At 41.6% G+C, this 15,919-nt stretch overlaps 1 protein-coding gene across 2 annotated transcripts in view; it reads left to right on the top strand.

Moving 5' to 3' along the window:
* MKNK1 (MAPK interacting serine/threonine kinase 1) overlaps positions 1-10,624 on the top strand; it is a 42,643-nt gene extending 32,019 nt beyond the window's left edge. For both annotated transcript variants that reach the window (XM_081914013.1, XM_081914012.1), the window contains exons 8-13: positions 5,061-5,116; positions 5,213-5,308; positions 7,816-8,010; positions 8,393-8,557; positions 9,032-9,075; positions 9,373-10,624. In XM_081914013.1, the coding sequence (XP_081770139.1) occupies positions 5,061-5,116; positions 5,213-5,308; positions 7,816-8,010; positions 8,393-8,557; positions 9,032-9,075; positions 9,373-9,601 (785 nt within the window). In that variant the 3' untranslated portion in view covers positions 9,602-10,624. The remainder of the gene's footprint in view (positions 1-5,060; positions 5,117-5,212; positions 5,309-7,815; positions 8,011-8,392; positions 8,558-9,031; positions 9,076-9,372) is intronic.
* The last annotated feature ends 5,295 nt before the right edge of the window (positions 10,625-15,919 follow it).

The following is a 15,919-nucleotide window of genomic DNA, read 5'->3' as shown; positions in this document are numbered from 1 at the left end:
AAGAAGAATCTCCATGGGATGGGGGTAGGCCAAGGGTTTGAAAACGGTATAGGTGCAATATATTCTGAACAAAGAGCGAAATTAATTGTGAACAATGTGGTAATGGATGAGATACCAATAGAGAAAGGTACACGACAGGGATGCCCTATATCCCCTTTACTGTTTATATCGGTCCTGGAGGTTTTATTAAACATGATTAGGAAGGACCAGCTGGTAAAAGGAATACAGGTCGGATCCAAACAATATAAGTTAAGGGTATTTGCAGATGATTTAGTGCTAACTTTGCAACAGCCAGAAGCTAGTACCAAAAGAGTTTTAGAATTAATGGAGATATTCGGCCAGGTCGCAGGATTTAAATTGAATAAACAGAAAACAAAGGTGCTGGAAAAAAATCTAACAAAAGAGGAGAAAGATAGGTTTCAAAGTGAAACTGGGCTGGAAATAGAAAAAAAGGTTAAGTACCTGGGGGTAAATCTGACATCAAAAAATGTGAACCTATTTAAAGACAACTATGAAAAATGTTGGACAGAAGTTAAGAAAGATTTAGACATATGGTCTAGGCTGAAACTTTCCTTGTTAGGCCGAATTGCTGTTATCAAGATGAATGTATTGCCAAGAATGTTGTTTTTATTTCAGACGTTACAAATTCTAGACAAAGTGGACTGTTTCAAGAGGTGGCAGAAAGATATATCTAAATTTGTCTGGCAGGGCAAAAAGCCCAGAATAAAATTTAAGATCTTAACCGATGCAAAAGATAGAGGGGGCTTTGCCCTGCCAGACTTAAGACTTTATTATGAATCAGCAGCCTTCTGCTGGTTGAAGCAATGGCTACTTCTTGAAGACACAGACATTCTTGATCTGGAAGGATATGACAATAGTTTTGGTTGGCATGCATATTTGTGGTATGACAAGGTAAAGGTGTATAAAAGTTTTAAGAACCATATTGTCAGGAAAGCATTGTATAATGTTTGGAATAGATATAAGGATCTATTGGAAAGTAAAACCCCTAGGTGGTTGTCACCAATGGAAGCGAAAGCAGTGAAAAAAATTAACATGGACTCTAATTGGCCTAAGTATTGTGAAATTTTAGAATATGATGGCGAAAGACTGAAGCTACAAAGTTTTGAGAAGCTAAAGCATAAAGTTCGAGACTGGTTACACTACCGTCAGATAAATGAGATGTTTAAGCAGGACAGGAAACTTGGTTTTCAGAAGGAGAGGTCAAAGTTAGAAACAGAACTGTTAGAATCCAATACTAAAAACTTATCTAAAATGTATAATTTGCTGCTGAAATGGAATACACAGGATGAAACAGTGAAATCAGCTATGATTAAATGGGCACAGGATATTGGTCATGACATTATGTTTGACGACTGGGAACAGTTATGGACCACCGGTGTTAAATTTACGGCATGTAATGCCCTGAAAGAGAATATAATGAAAATGATCTATAGGTGGTACATGACCCCAGTCAAACTTGCAAAGATTTACCATCTGCCCAATAACAAATGTTGGAAATGTAATGAGGCTGAAGGTACCTTTTACCATCTTTGGTGGACCTGCCCAAAGATTAAGGCCTACTGGGAAATGATCTATAATGAAATTAAGAAAGTCCTTAAGTGGACATTTGTAAAGAAACCGGAGGCTTTTCTCTTGGGCATGGTCGGCCAATTGGTATCAAAGAAGGATAAGACATTCTTTATGTATGCAACCACGGCAGCAAGAATCCTGTTGGCAAAGTATTGGAAGATGCAAGAATTACCTACTCTGGAAGAATGGCAATCGAAGGTGATGGAATATATGGGACTGGCAGAGATGACCGGCAGAATCCGTGACCAGAGGAAAGAGACAGTGGAAGAGGACTGGGGGAAATTTAAAACATATCTAAAAAATTACTGTAAAATTGTGGACTGATAAGATGTTAAGGGGTAGGAAACAAAGAACTACAGCTGTAAATCTTAAACTTTAAGGAAATTCAAAAGGGACTTAACTAAAGACTGATTGATGAGTTGCTCGAAAAATGGTAAAACAAGGATGTGGCGAAGGGAAGGCATGGGGAAGTCAATTTTTGTTGTTTGTTTTTTGATGTTTGTGTTTGTCTTGTATTGTCATTAATATGTGTAAAAACTAATATTTTTTTTTTTTTTAAAAAAAACAGAACAGCCTTCTGAAGGCTGGCGGTGGGAAAAAAAGCCCTTGTCCCCCCCCCCAGCCTTCAGAAGAGGTCGGGGGACAGACTGTCCCCTGACCTGGTCAGAAGGCGGTTTCCATAGGAACGCATCGAAGAAGAAGAAGAAGAGTTTGGATTTGATATCCCGCCTTTCACTCCCCTTCAGGAGTCTCAAAGCGGCTAACATTCTCCTTTCCCTTCCTCCCCCACAACAAACACTCTGTGAGGTGAGTGGGGCTGAGACTTCAAAGAAGTGTGACTAGCCCAAGGTCACCCAGCAGCTGCATGTGGAGGAGCGGAGCCGCGAACCCGGTTCCCTAGATTAGGAGACTACCGCTCTTAACCACTACACCACACTGGCATTGATTGATTTTCAATGCATTCCTATGGGAAACCGTGCTTCGCAAGACGAAAAACTCGCAAGAAGAAAAAACTTGCGGAACGAATTAATTTCGTCTTGCGAGGCACCACTGTACTATATTATATTATGCGAACCTGTGGTGAAGCCACTTGGAGTGCTTTGTATAGTTCTGAATGAATACTGCAGAGCTGGAAAGGGTTCAGGAGAGGGCAACCAAGATGATAAAAGGGTTTGAGCAACTCACCTATAAGGAAATATTACAGTGTTTGGTGCATTATCGTTTAGGGGAAAAAGTTGACTATGGGGGAGAGATGATATGCATAAGATCAGGTATGATGTGAAGAAAGTGGGCAGAGAGGTGTTTTTCTGTCTCATAAGATCCCGGGGCCACCCAAGGAAGCTGAATGTTGGAGAATTCAAGAAAGACAAAAGGAAGTATTGCACACCACATGCAATTAAACTGTGGAATTAGCTACCATAAGATGCTGTGATAGCCACTGATTCAGACAGCTTTGAAAGGGGATTGGACAAATTCATGAAGGATAAGACTTCCAGTGGTTCTGTACAACCTCCAGAATTGGAGGCAGTGTGCCTCTGAGTACCACTTGCTGGGGTCATGAACAGGAGAGGGCTGTTGCCCCTGTGTCTTGGTTGCAGCCTTCCCACAGGCATCTTGTTGTCCACTGTGAGAACAGAGTGTTGCACTACATGCTCCTTTGGCCTGATCCAGCAGGCTCTTCTTATGTTCTTACGTTCTCATCCAGCAAGTTGACGCTTAATCTTCAGACTGAAGCTCCATCCAGATGAGATGGAGGTGGAAATACTGTGAAGCCAATCTGGAAGAAAGCGTTTGACACGTTCTAGGTGTTTGAGGGAACTGTGTTTAGCCTGCAAAAAGAGCAAAGAGTCTTAGGGTACCTTAAAGACTAACAGATTCCATATGACGTAAGCTTTTGTGAACTAGACAGAAGGGTGGCTGCGGCCAGGGGCACTTCTGCTCATCTTCAACTGGTGTATCAACTGCAGCTTTTCCTAGAAAAGGCTGACCTTGCCACAGTTACACATTCATTGGTTGCTTTGAAATTAGACATACACTTTTTGGGTTTGCCTTTCGAAAGGGTCCAGAAATTTCAGTTGAAACAAAATGTTATTGGGAGTTCAGTCCTATTAAAGTATTGCACCAACAGGAGTCTTAACAACATCCAGGGTTGCAGGGAGGTCCCATATCATTGCCCTAAATGGTTTTAGACTCGGATGTTTGAGGGATTGTGTAAATGATTCCACACTGAGGTCATTAAAAGAGGTTTTCTCCCATACCTCTGCTGTATTGGAACTTCTCATTAGGAGCATTCAGAGTACGGAATTCACTGTTCCAGGCATGCTTCTCCACTTCTTTCAGCATGTAGAGATAGCCGGTTAAAAAGATTACATTTCAATATTTTATGGTGCTGTTCAATGTTTTGTAGTTTTATTGTGTTTTATTCTTAAATCGATACTAAGCCATAGAGAGGCTGTGATTTCAGTGGAAGATGTAGGGTATAAATATTTTATATAAACCAAATAGTGAGCTAGGAGTAGTATTAATGCTTGCTGATCACGAATTCTGTGGCTTGCTTCTTTTTAAACTGTCCATGGAGCTTGCTGCTCGCTGGAGGAGAGAAATGGCAAGAGCAGTGATGCCTTGCAAAAGACTTTACACGCAGAGCTGTTAAAATTATGTTTTGGGAAAGAAGCCATGCAGTGGGAATACGTGTTTCTGGAATCATCTACTGCCATATCTCTTGATTTTTGTCATTTAGTTTATGGTTCCACTGTGTACTATTAACATCTTTATTAAACAATAGCATGCACAATATTAAACAGGAAACTGAAGCAATTGTTGCAGTTTAGCACTTAATCATTCTGCTGTTTAAAATTATAGAAATCTCAGAAGGTGAGAGAGGCTTGTTTTTCATCACCTTGCTGCAGTAGAATGCTTGTTTTTTTTCCTTGCTGCTATTTCGATGTAAGATACTGTATTAGTGTTGTGCAGAACGTTCCAAAATAAACTTTTTTTCCCAGTACATATTTTTCTTAAACATCTGAACAGTGCTACATACTTTATACAATATGAGGATTTCCTGTGGCGGGTTCAAGCCTCCCAGCAAAAGCCCCTTTCTATTTAATCTAGTGTCATGAAAACTACTGCAGCGTGGCTCTTTTCCATGCTGCTTGGAAATGACAGAAGCCTCTGGTCACATGGAAGGAGATGATGCCCTGTCCTCATCTTACATAGGCACTGCCCTTCTCAGAAATATGATCAGTGCTGGCAGGAGAAGGAGGCATGGCGTGGGCTCCATCCCCATGTGACTGTGGCCATTTAGGGCTGCTCAACCTGGTTGACTGTACCCTAGTATCCTGGTTGGGCACACAGTGCAGCTTGCAACCTGCTTGACTACAGCTTCAGTCTGTATGTTAACACCAAGAAGCAAATACCGTTCTTTTCTTTTAAGTTTGACACAACTCACTTCTTCTTGTTTTATATGTTAGGTATTGCTCACCGAGACCTAAAACCTGAAAACATATTGTGCGAATCTCCCAGTAAGGTACATCCTTCTTTTGTGATACTCTTTTGGTTGTTGTTAGGTGGATTTCAGGGTTGAGTGAATTAGTTTCTGGTTTTTCTCCTTCCCTCGTTTCAGGTGTCGCCAGTGAGAATTTGTGACTTTGACCTTGGAAGTGGGGTGAAACTCAACAGCGCATGTACTCCAATCACTACTCCTGAGTTGACCACTCCAGTATGTAGACTACTATGTATTAGCTATACGCTTGAAATGCAGGGAGAAGGATGGGCATCTTATCTGCGACACTTAATCTTTTGTGCCTCCAAGTTGCACAAATGTGCATAGTAATCAAGTTGCAGTTCAGTAGTATTGCCAAAGGTGGAACTTCAGACATGTTGGTTGAGTGTACTCCAGTCTCTTGCAGATATCATATGGTTGGTGCCCCGACAACTTCATATTTTTTAAAGTGCACTCAAAGTAAACTAGTCTTTTGCAGGGCAAATGTTCTTAAGTTATGTGAAGTGTGTATAGCAGACCTCACCCAACCTTCAAATCTGCATGCTCAATTTTTGCAGCTAAAGGAGACAATTTCCTACATAGTAATAGTGCTCCAGCCCTAGTTCTAGTATGTATGATGTTGCACAAAGTCTGACTTCAAAGAGGTGCTTGAGAGGTGTCTTACATGTGTTTCCCCTCTCCCTCCAATCTCTGCAAAGAAATGTAACATCACATTCATGAGATCTGCTTCCAGTTTATGGGACCAAACTGCCGCCCAGCCATTTGCGTGAGGGCCTCTGGGTCACAAGACTGGCGTATGTGGCTGGTAGCATGCAAAAATGACACATTGTGGGGAAGGACTTAAATGCTGCATAGAAGAATAGGAAGCTGCAAAAGTCAGACTTTTGGCCTATCTAGCTCAGTCTTGCCCTCACAAGAAGTAGCCAACAATGGTGCCCCTCCAGATGCTGTTGGACTACAACATCCATCATACTTGATCTTTAGTCGCGGTGGCCAAGGCTCATGGGAATTGTAGTTCAATAACAGCTGGAAGGCACTGTGTTGGCTACCCCTGGTCTGCACTCACTGGCAGCAGTTCTCCAGAATTCAGGATGGAGACTTTTTGCAGTCTCACCTGGTGATGCCAGGGATCAAATTTGCATATGTAACCCGTTGTGCTGTACCATGGAGACTATGGCTCTTCCTCAAGCCAACGCTCAGGGCTGTATTTAATTGGTAGACATGGGCATGTGGGAAGTTTCTGCTGCAGCATAACACAGTTTTACTGGAGGCAAGTTAACCAATCATTAACATTATATTGATACTGCTAATATTTCACCATCCTTTTAGGGGAATATTGATTTTAAGGGTTTAAGAGAACCAGCTGCAAAATGAACGCGTTTGATCTGAAAGGCATTAACTTCATTAGTATTAAATAATATATGTGTTAATATAGCACCACCAATGTGTTGGGTGTTTTAACAAAAAGAAAGGCCTTGAGGAACTTGCAATCTAAAGTTTGATATGGGATAAAATAGAGGGAAAGGGAGAAAGTTATAAATTTGGGTAAACATGGGGGGGGCAGTGAATATGCATTCAATTGCATTTCAGCTTATGGATTCACAGCATCAGTGGTATTGAATGAGAGAGAGAGGGAGACAGAACGAGCAAGCTGTTTGGGGAGGTTGTTCCAGACATAATGGGCATGAAAGAAGAATGAGTGGAATGATTTAAGGGAGCAGGAAACCTGAAAAAAATGTAGAATTGTGGAAGCAAATATATACACGCTTCATATTTGCAAGTCCAAAGTATTGCAAGAATGAATTATGTCACCACATTAACAATTTCTTACTGTGCAGAAATAGTCTAAAATTGTGCTTTTTCAAATACCAATGTAATGTGAAATAATTGTATTCACACTTTCGTACACTGCCCTGGAATCTGTTGATAAAGGGCAGTTAAGCAATATTTTTAATGAATAATTACTGAAATAGCTAAGAATTAAAATCCTTTATGATATCATTTGCTTCTGCATAAGTCTTGCTGTTGCCCAGCAACTGTTCGGTATTTTATTGCCAGAGTTGTGGGCGGCAAACCAGCAATCTCATGCTTATTTGCAAGGAGTGTGAAATTTGTAATGAGTGAAAATCATTGGTTTTAAACGTGTTGGCTTGGTATTGTGTTATGAGTGTGAATTAGACTTACGCTACAGATTTGTTCCTGGTGTTTCGGAGTCTGCGTTTGCCTGCCTTGGAGTGAATGATTTGCAGTAGGTTGAATTTCCAGATTGTTAACCATCTGCATCTGTGGTAAAGTAGGTGGTTAACAAGGCAAGTACTGAGTACTTAGTTCCCTCCTGACCACTATCCTAGCATCCACCTATCACCTGGCCATTATCTTGCCTTGGATTTCCTCAACCATGTGTTCAAAAGTATCAGTAGAAGAACTCCCTGCGCTGGGTTTATACTCTGCCAGCTTTGTATGAAAAGGTTGGATATTCAAAGAGCCATGAGGTTTCATCAGTTTTGTGAAAAATAATAATCTGATGTGGTAACATTAAAAAAAAATGTATTAAAATGGTCTAAAAACAGCAACCACCAAGCAGAGGAGCATCTATTGACCAGTATGTTTTAGATGCTCCTTTGAAAACAAAAGACCTGGGGCAGTTAGCAGAAGTTTCTCTGTCACTTTCATTTGGCTTGGTTTTGGTTTTTGTCTTAACTCTCTCATATGTGCTTTGCTAGTGTGGTTCTGCAGAGTACATGGCCCCCGAGGTGGTGGAAGTCTTCACAGAAGAAGCCACATTCTACGACAAGCGCTGTGATTTGTGGAGCTTGGGTGTGATCTTGTATATCATGCTCAGCGGGTACCCGCCGTTTGTGGGGAACTGTGGCGCAGACTGCGGCTGGGACAGGGGAGAGGCCTGCAAAACTTGCCAGGTAACTAGAGGAGTATGTTGGGCATGTGTGGAGGAAGGTAGCAGCAATTTCCACCCCTGCACATCTTCAGAAGTGATTTGATTGGAGAACGGCTATATGTTGTTGCCCTCGAGACATGCAGAGTTCCATTCTAAAGCTGTGTTAGCGAATACTGTTTGCTGCCCATAACTCCTTTGTCGCAAAGGGGTGGGATATGGATTCAATTAATAGAGACTGGCGATGCTAGTCTTCCATCAAAATTCAGAAATATAGGGCTGTAAGGATTTTAAGGTGACTTGGGTCATTCTGTAAAAGGTTGGAAATGACAGTTTTAAGTCAACTTCTGTCAACATAGTATATTTGTGTGTGTGTGTGTGTGTGTGTGTGTGTGTGTTTATTCCAGAGCAAGCTGTTTGAGAGTATCCAGGAAGGCAAGTATGAGTTTCCGGAAAAGGACTGGTCTCGTATTTCCAGTGATGCTAAGGATCTCATCTCAAAGTTACTGGTCCGGGATGCCAAGGAGAGGCTTAGTGCCGCTCAGGTGCTGCAGCATCCATGGGTACAAGGTGTAAGTACAGTGGTGCCTTTCAACATTTATTTATATAGCATCAGTAATAAGCACAGGTTTCTGCACAGGATATATCTTTGTCATGTACTAGGCTATACAAGTGAATAGTGGTTGAGCCTTGAGCCACGTGGCTCATGTTTTTCATTAGCAGCTGCTAGTAAAGGCCTAACTTATTTCCATGCATCCTCAATATCTCCACCGTAGCCTGAACGGGGATTTTAGCGAGAGACTAATTCTACGTTCAATTTAGGAAGAATCAGGTTCTCCTTATGTTGATATGGGCAAAATGCAAAGTCTTATGTATTTTGTTCTTGTGATCTCTCTATTTCTATGTTCATTGCCTGTATCTGACTATCTAATTCACCTGAAATTTAATCTGTTTATAAATGGTCATTCCACATAGTGAACTCTGTAAGGATCCATTTTTCTGCTAAGGCTCCTCAACTAATCTTGTATCTTTTCCATTGTGTGCAGCATGCTTCTGAAAGAGGACTGCCTACGCCACAGGTTCTCCAAAGGTGACCTTTTCCTGAGCTTCTCACACAACTAGATGAAAGGGTGGTTGTCGGGTGGATCCAATCGAATCAGGGGAGTTTAGGGACAAAGTAGTGGGCTGCATTAGTCAGAAGAGCTCTTTGCCAAGAGCACGTGGCTTCCATTGTCTGAAGGACTACCGCTTACTGTGGTTCTTACTTTATTTGGAAATTAATCACAGAACTTAACTTAGTTATGTATAAGAGAGACAGTGAAGAGACAACCTGTGCCTTTCTGCCAGCTTTAAGGTCTCAACTGAAATTTTCCTTCCCCACCTACAGGAACAGCAGCACGAAAGAGCTGACTCTCTTTGCAGCTGAGGCCATTGCCCTGAACCGTCAGCTCTCCCAGCACGAGAATCAGCTCAGTGAAGAGCAAGAGAGCATCACCCAGGCCCTCTGCTCCATGAAGCTTTCTCCCCCCTCCAAATCCCGCCTTGCCAAACGCAGAGCCATGGCTCAGGCCACGAAAAGCAGTGACTTCCAGCCTGCCCCTCATGCAGCCCTTTGATGTACATTTCCTGCTTGCCAGAGTTGGGGGTCAGCTTTTGTATGGTCATTTTAAAGAACTCATGGGTGCATCAGTGTTTTAAAAAGACTTTTTCCCAACAAAGTTTATGATGAAGTGATTTTAAGGGACTATTTAGTTGGGATTTTATTTTTTATTCTTTAATGAATGTGTTGAATTATATGATGTTCTTAAATGACATTGCTGCTGTGTTACTGACATAACAAACCACATAGGGCAATGTTTGCACACAGTGTTTTGTAACCAGAAGATAAATCCTGGCCACCAGCCCTGTGAATAGTGGAAATAGGGCTTGGAGTTCACAGGCTCTCGAATGAGCTTAAAATAGTTGCACAACACCAGATCTCTACCTGCAGTCACCAAATAATTATGTGGACCATGCTTTAGGAAGCTTTGCTTATCTGCATTTTTAGCTTTCTTTGCTATAAGTTCTGAGTTTGAACTAAATGTACAAACTACTTATCTTTGGTGGTCGCTTTCTGTAGTACTTGTAACTTATTAGGGGCCTTATACTTGCCTGGATGTCTGTCCATGTGACATTCAGAAGGTTCAAAGCATGTTTATTTCATGCAGAGATAATATCATCAGAATTGGGTCATTTCCACCATCACATCAAAATAACGTTTTGACCTGTTACAGGTTACATCTTAAAAACTGTTGTCAAAAATGAATTTTGAAACCAACCCTCGGGATGTAAATACTTCCTATCCTTAGTAACACCTTCCTTCCTGTTTCGTTGTGATCTACTTCCAGGTGATCTACTTGTGCAATTGCTTGAAGTGATGGGTTTAATTCTTTATAAACCATTTCCACAAGGAGTGTACCTTTTCATTATGACCTACAGAAAAGATCAAATTGTGACTACCCCTGTGTGAGCACCACTGCAAAGCTTCCTGTGGTGGTGGTCTACACAGAAATGGGAATGTCTGAAAGCTTGTAATCATGTGCACTCTAGTGGCATGTAGCACTGTGGCAGTGCACTGCTTGTGACAGGTGTTAGCATTGATGTCACATGACCATAATTTGGACTGGTCCTGATTTGGGGAGTGATGAGGTATTCCCCTAGCTCCTTGCTTAGATATTTTTCCTGGCTTCCATTCTTGCAGAATTCGTCATCTTCCATTCTTGCAGAATTGTTTTCACCATCTCTAACCACCTAAGGAGCACTTAATTGTTTGCTTGGACAGTGGTCCTCCAGGTTAGCAACGTAATTTCTAAGTGCAATTTTGGTGAAAAATCCTTTTTTAATAAGCAGAAAGATATACCATTGAGATGGGTAAACCAACATGGGGCTGCCTTTAATTTGGGTCATGGTGGGTTCTAGCTGTTGAAATATACATTCCATACTTATTTACGGATATATAGTTGAAGGTGGAACAGGGGAGTCTGCAGGGTTTGTATATGCCATTTTTTGTAGCACACATTTTCTCATGGTCATCTGTGACTTCTTAGCCAGCTGTTGCTGTGTCTGCATCCCTTCCCATATTATCTCAGACAAGACAATTTGTTTGGAAGAGGCTTGGATCATCTCAAGCCTTTCAGGCTCCAGTGCAATGAGCTTTTGAGTGGGTTTGTGGCAATATAAGTGACGGGAGTAACATCAGATTGTTTTTAAAATTAAGTATACCACTGAGGATTAAGTTCGTGGTTTGAAAATCACCTGTGGTTCCACAGTAGTCTTATTTTAACACAAAGCTAGTGACTTCATCTTCAGTATCTTAAGAAGCCTTGCTTTATTGGAAGTGCTAAGGCCGTTCACCTCAGGAAATTCAAGAAGATTATTTAAATTTGCTTGTAGCTGCTGAAAATTTAGGCCAGTGAATTGTGAAAAGTGGGAAGAATCTAACTTTTAAAGGATCAGTGTTCATGTTGAAGAAGCAGGAGATGGAACAAAGTCAACATGCTAGAAGGATCTGAATCCCAGTTATCCTAACTCAGCCTGCCTATCTTCACGTTTTGCCTTTAAATAAAAGTTATGTATTTATATGCTTTTATTTATTACTGCACATAAAGAATGGCTACACTTAAGGTCTTTTATACATTGTACCATTGGTGAAGGTTATTAATTATATTATTATATACTGTGGTTTTTAAATGTACTTTAGGCTGTTACAGTTTTAACGTGCTCCATAGCTAATGGTTTTTAAAAGGCATTGGAAAACTCAGGAAGAAATCTCCCTATGTATGTGACACATTAATTAATAGCGTACTGAGAATTAAACTTACCTCATCTCTAAACTGGGTTGCTGTGGTTAGTTTCCTTTTTACGATTTGAATTACTCTACAGATCCCCTTTTCTCAAACTGGATGTAACGTTGCAGTTCTATACGGAAGTATGCCCCATTTATTTTAGTGGAGCTTAATCCTAGGTGTAGAAACGTTGCCTTAGAAATGCAGAGATTCTTTCACAGTAGAGTAGAGGTCTAAACAAAGGGAATAATCCCTCCTTACAAGCAGCCCAAGGAGCACTGAACATGTTAAGTTACAACCTGGAACCATGGGCCATTTGGAAAAGAAAAATGGAAAACTCTGCGAGTGAATTGACCTCCTTGGACCCCTTATATTTTAAACTATCCTGGAGCATGTTGTGGCTGGCTGGCCAGAAGCTTGAGCAACAGGAGGTAAGGATACACTGCAACACTTTGCTGCTGTTTCTGTTAGTTTCAAACACAATTTTCAGCCCTGCAGATGAAATTAATAACTTGATTATATATTGCTTTCTTCTTCCCTAACTCACCCACTAAAACATTCCTTGCTGTGTGTGAGAGAGAGAAAGCAAGTGCAAATAATCCAACAAATAAATATTGAAGTTTGTATTTCCGCAGTGCAAGAATTCTGCAGTGTGTCTGCATGGGTTCTTTACTATCGGTATTCTTAAACTGGATAATTCATCCTTTAGCTTAAACAAAGCTCTAAGAAAACTCCCTTTCCTCCTCTCCCCTATTGCTGGTATAAAAATAATCTATTGATCTTAGACCCATGTGGGCATATTTCCCCCAGAGACACTAATTTTGTGTATGATCATTAGAAAAGGGGCTGTTTTGCAAATTAGTTTTTTAAAGAAAAGATCTGCCTATTTAATTCTCAAGGCTTTTCTTTTGGACCATTGCTGTGGTAAGGCACAAAACATCTTTGGTTTCTTTAGGAACCTGCTACCATGGCAACTGAAGGCTTGACAAATCTGAAGAAGCATATGTTGGTGCCCACTCTCAGAGCTTCCACTTTCCTGCTTACTATTTCATTTATTCCTTTCATTTATTATTTGCTACTAATCCAATAATAGAGACACTGCAGTTTGGGGTATATGATTAAGAAGGTTCAGCCTTAGAAATGAGTAGCCTTCCATCTCTTGGCATTACCTCTTCTGCCAATAGGAGCAACAACACAACAATGAATTATTCACAGATGACAGAGCAGTCTTGAGTAGGGCCAGGGACCATGGGCATCCACAACCCTGCTGGCCAGGACAGAAGAGGCAGTGTTTACTTTTTTGCTGCACTAGCTTCCAGGCTAGCAGCAAAAGCATGTGGATCAACCTAGGATCTAGCCTAGGGTTTCTCAAACTTGGGCCTCCAGCTGGTTTTGGTCTACAATTTCTATCATGCCTGACCACTGGTCCTACTAGCTAGGGATGATGGGAGTTGTAGTCCAAAAACAACTGGAGACCCAAGTTTGGGAAACCCTGATCTAGAAGATCTATGGCCAGCCCTGCTCTACCCCCCTCACGACACATTTCAGGATCTACCACCAGCAACATCACTTCCCGTGCCACACTTCTGTAGTGGGATCTCAGGGACATCCACTAAACCCCTCCCGCAGCATGGATCTATTGTTTTAACAGTTTATAATACACACACCTACTGCTTTGGGGAGCAGGAGAGTTGCTCATCAGTGATAGCCACTTTATCTGGTACTTGCTCAGTATTGGATTGGTGTAAAAGTAGTAAGCATGTATTTATGGTACTTGCTAAGGTGGAAAGGGGAGAAGGAAGCCTGGAGTGTTCTTGTCTATACAGTGGAAGTTTGGCTGCATGATCATTGGGTCACACTGAATGGTGGACCTTGGTGGGGTTTATTTTCCCTACCACTGCAGCTTGTAGCAAGAGTTGTTGAGTTTTGCTTTGCTTTTTTAATCTTGTAAAAGGCATTCTTGAACTTTAGCTATGGGGAAGGCTTGTAGCTCAATGGAAGAGCATCTGCTTTGCATACAGGGAATTCCAGGTTAAATCTCTGGCATCTTCAGGTAGTCATTACTGAACTAGATGGACCAATTGATCTGATTCAGTATAACAGTGTTGTCGTTATCGAGCTAGACTAGATGGACGAAGGGTTTGCTTCAGTATAAGGCAGCTTCCTATCTCATATCAAGCCTCTTTCTCAAATTCCAATACCCTCAAGTATTGCAGCACTTCACAAGTCTATGTGTTTTTCTGTCCATGAGTTTATGGCTGCATGGTGAACCATTGGAGTAAAGTAATCATGGGTCTACAGGTTAAAAATGCAGGGGAAATGGTTAACCACATCCTCATAACCACGGATCACCTGCTGATTTCAAACTCTTCTATTTTTCTCACAAAGAGAACCAACGGTTTTACGCATTTGCAATGTAAAGTATGCCTTGGTCCTCAAGCACTATTACATTTAACCAGTTCAGCTGGGAACAATATACACCCAAATATGGAATGTAAGGGCACTTTGTTGATACAGCATTGTGAAGAATATGCATATGTTTGGTTCACTCAATGGCAACAAATGAACCCCTTCTAATCTGTAGGGACAGGAAAGGTGCAAAAATACGTTGTCCTATTCAGCTAAAATCCCCATGGAGGCAGAAAGAGAGATCAGTTCACTTTGAAAGTCATAGAAAAATCTGTTTAAAACAAGTAATGGTATGTGAATAAAAAGAGTGGCTGTTTGAGAATAAGGTACTTAACCTTTTTTCTTTCAAAAGTGCTGGTGCCAATCAACCAGTTCTCTCCCGGTGGAAGATGCGTGCATGTTATGTTTATGCATTTTTCTCCTAGAGACAAAGAGGATTCAATTTTTTTCCTAGGGGGACTGGGTAGAAAGTGATGTGACATAGCTGGAATTGTTGCTAATCAAGTCACATAGCCTCCAACCTGTTTCTAATTAGGCTGTGCTAAAACTACCATAAATCCGTCAAAAGAAGGTCACTCTGCTGAATTCAAGTTGAACTTTAAAATTTCAATAATTGAAACACCGGTTTCTGCTTCAGGATGGAATTTGGTGATGTGTGCAGGTTATGGTTCTCCTGCTCAATTGAAGTAGCTTCCTTTTTCTAGCCACTGCTTGAGCAGGATTAAGCATCCAGGAGGGAGAGAAGTATTATATGCTGAAACACAAATGGAGTAGAGACTGGCAGCTAGAGATGTGGCTGGTAAATTTCCATCAGTTTATGAAACTTTGCTGCATTCAGCTACAATCTACTCCTTAGATTCCCTGGCCCATAGGCCTTCCAACCTCCATAATTTCCTTCGTACCTCCATTCCACGGTTCCTTTCCCTGGGCTGCATGCAAGAGATTCTCTTTCAGCTCCTCTTCCATTGTACAAGTTCCTCTTCTCAAAAGCTCTTCCTTCTCCATGTAAGCTCCCCTTAATGCCCTGCTTCATGGGCAGCAACAAGCAAATCCTATTGAGGATGTGACCCTTCTACCAAAATAAGAGGATTTATTAATTCTTAGTGGGTGTTGTGGACTGGTTGGATGCAGAGGAATGATGGGAGGAACCAGCCGAGGGAAGAAGCCCAGAGCCCTGGGAGTGGTGGTGGAATGATGATGAGTAGTGAGAGGGAGAGGACTGGGAAGAGGAGGTGTTGGAAGCTGAAGGAGTAACAGGGCTTAGGGAGCTGGAAGAGTCTGTGACAGAGAGAAGGCCAGAATCAGAGGCAGAAGCCCAAACCAGTGAGCGGGAGGAGGGAGCCAGGGTTGAGTCAGGCTGGTGAAGAGTCATGGGTGTCTCCCACTCCTGCTGCAACAATCTCCTTTCCCACGTGTCTTGCCAAAGGAAAGGTGGTTCTTTTAAAATGAGATTCAGAAGCGATACAAAATACACAAAGAGTAAGCAATGTATACATACCAAGCAAGCACTTCAATCCGCCGCTTGGAAGCCCTCAAGAAGTAGCGAAATGACTCCACCAGGTAGCCTCAGTTTGCACGGCCCTGCGGCCAATCAGTCTGTGCACAAGCTTCAATGAAACTCTGACCAAACCGTCCGATTTTATAGATAACCTGTGTAGCCTGCCAGACTGGCTATGTGCAGATCATTCATTAGCCACCCCC

Source organism: Podarcis melisellensis, assembly GCF_964234715.1.
Source record: "Podarcis melisellensis genome assembly, chromosome: 6".
NCBI lineage: Eukaryota > Metazoa > Chordata > Lepidosauria > Squamata > Lacertidae > Podarcis > Podarcis melisellensis.
Note: the sequence above shows the minus strand (reverse complement) of the source record. Positions and strands in the feature narration are given on the sequence as shown.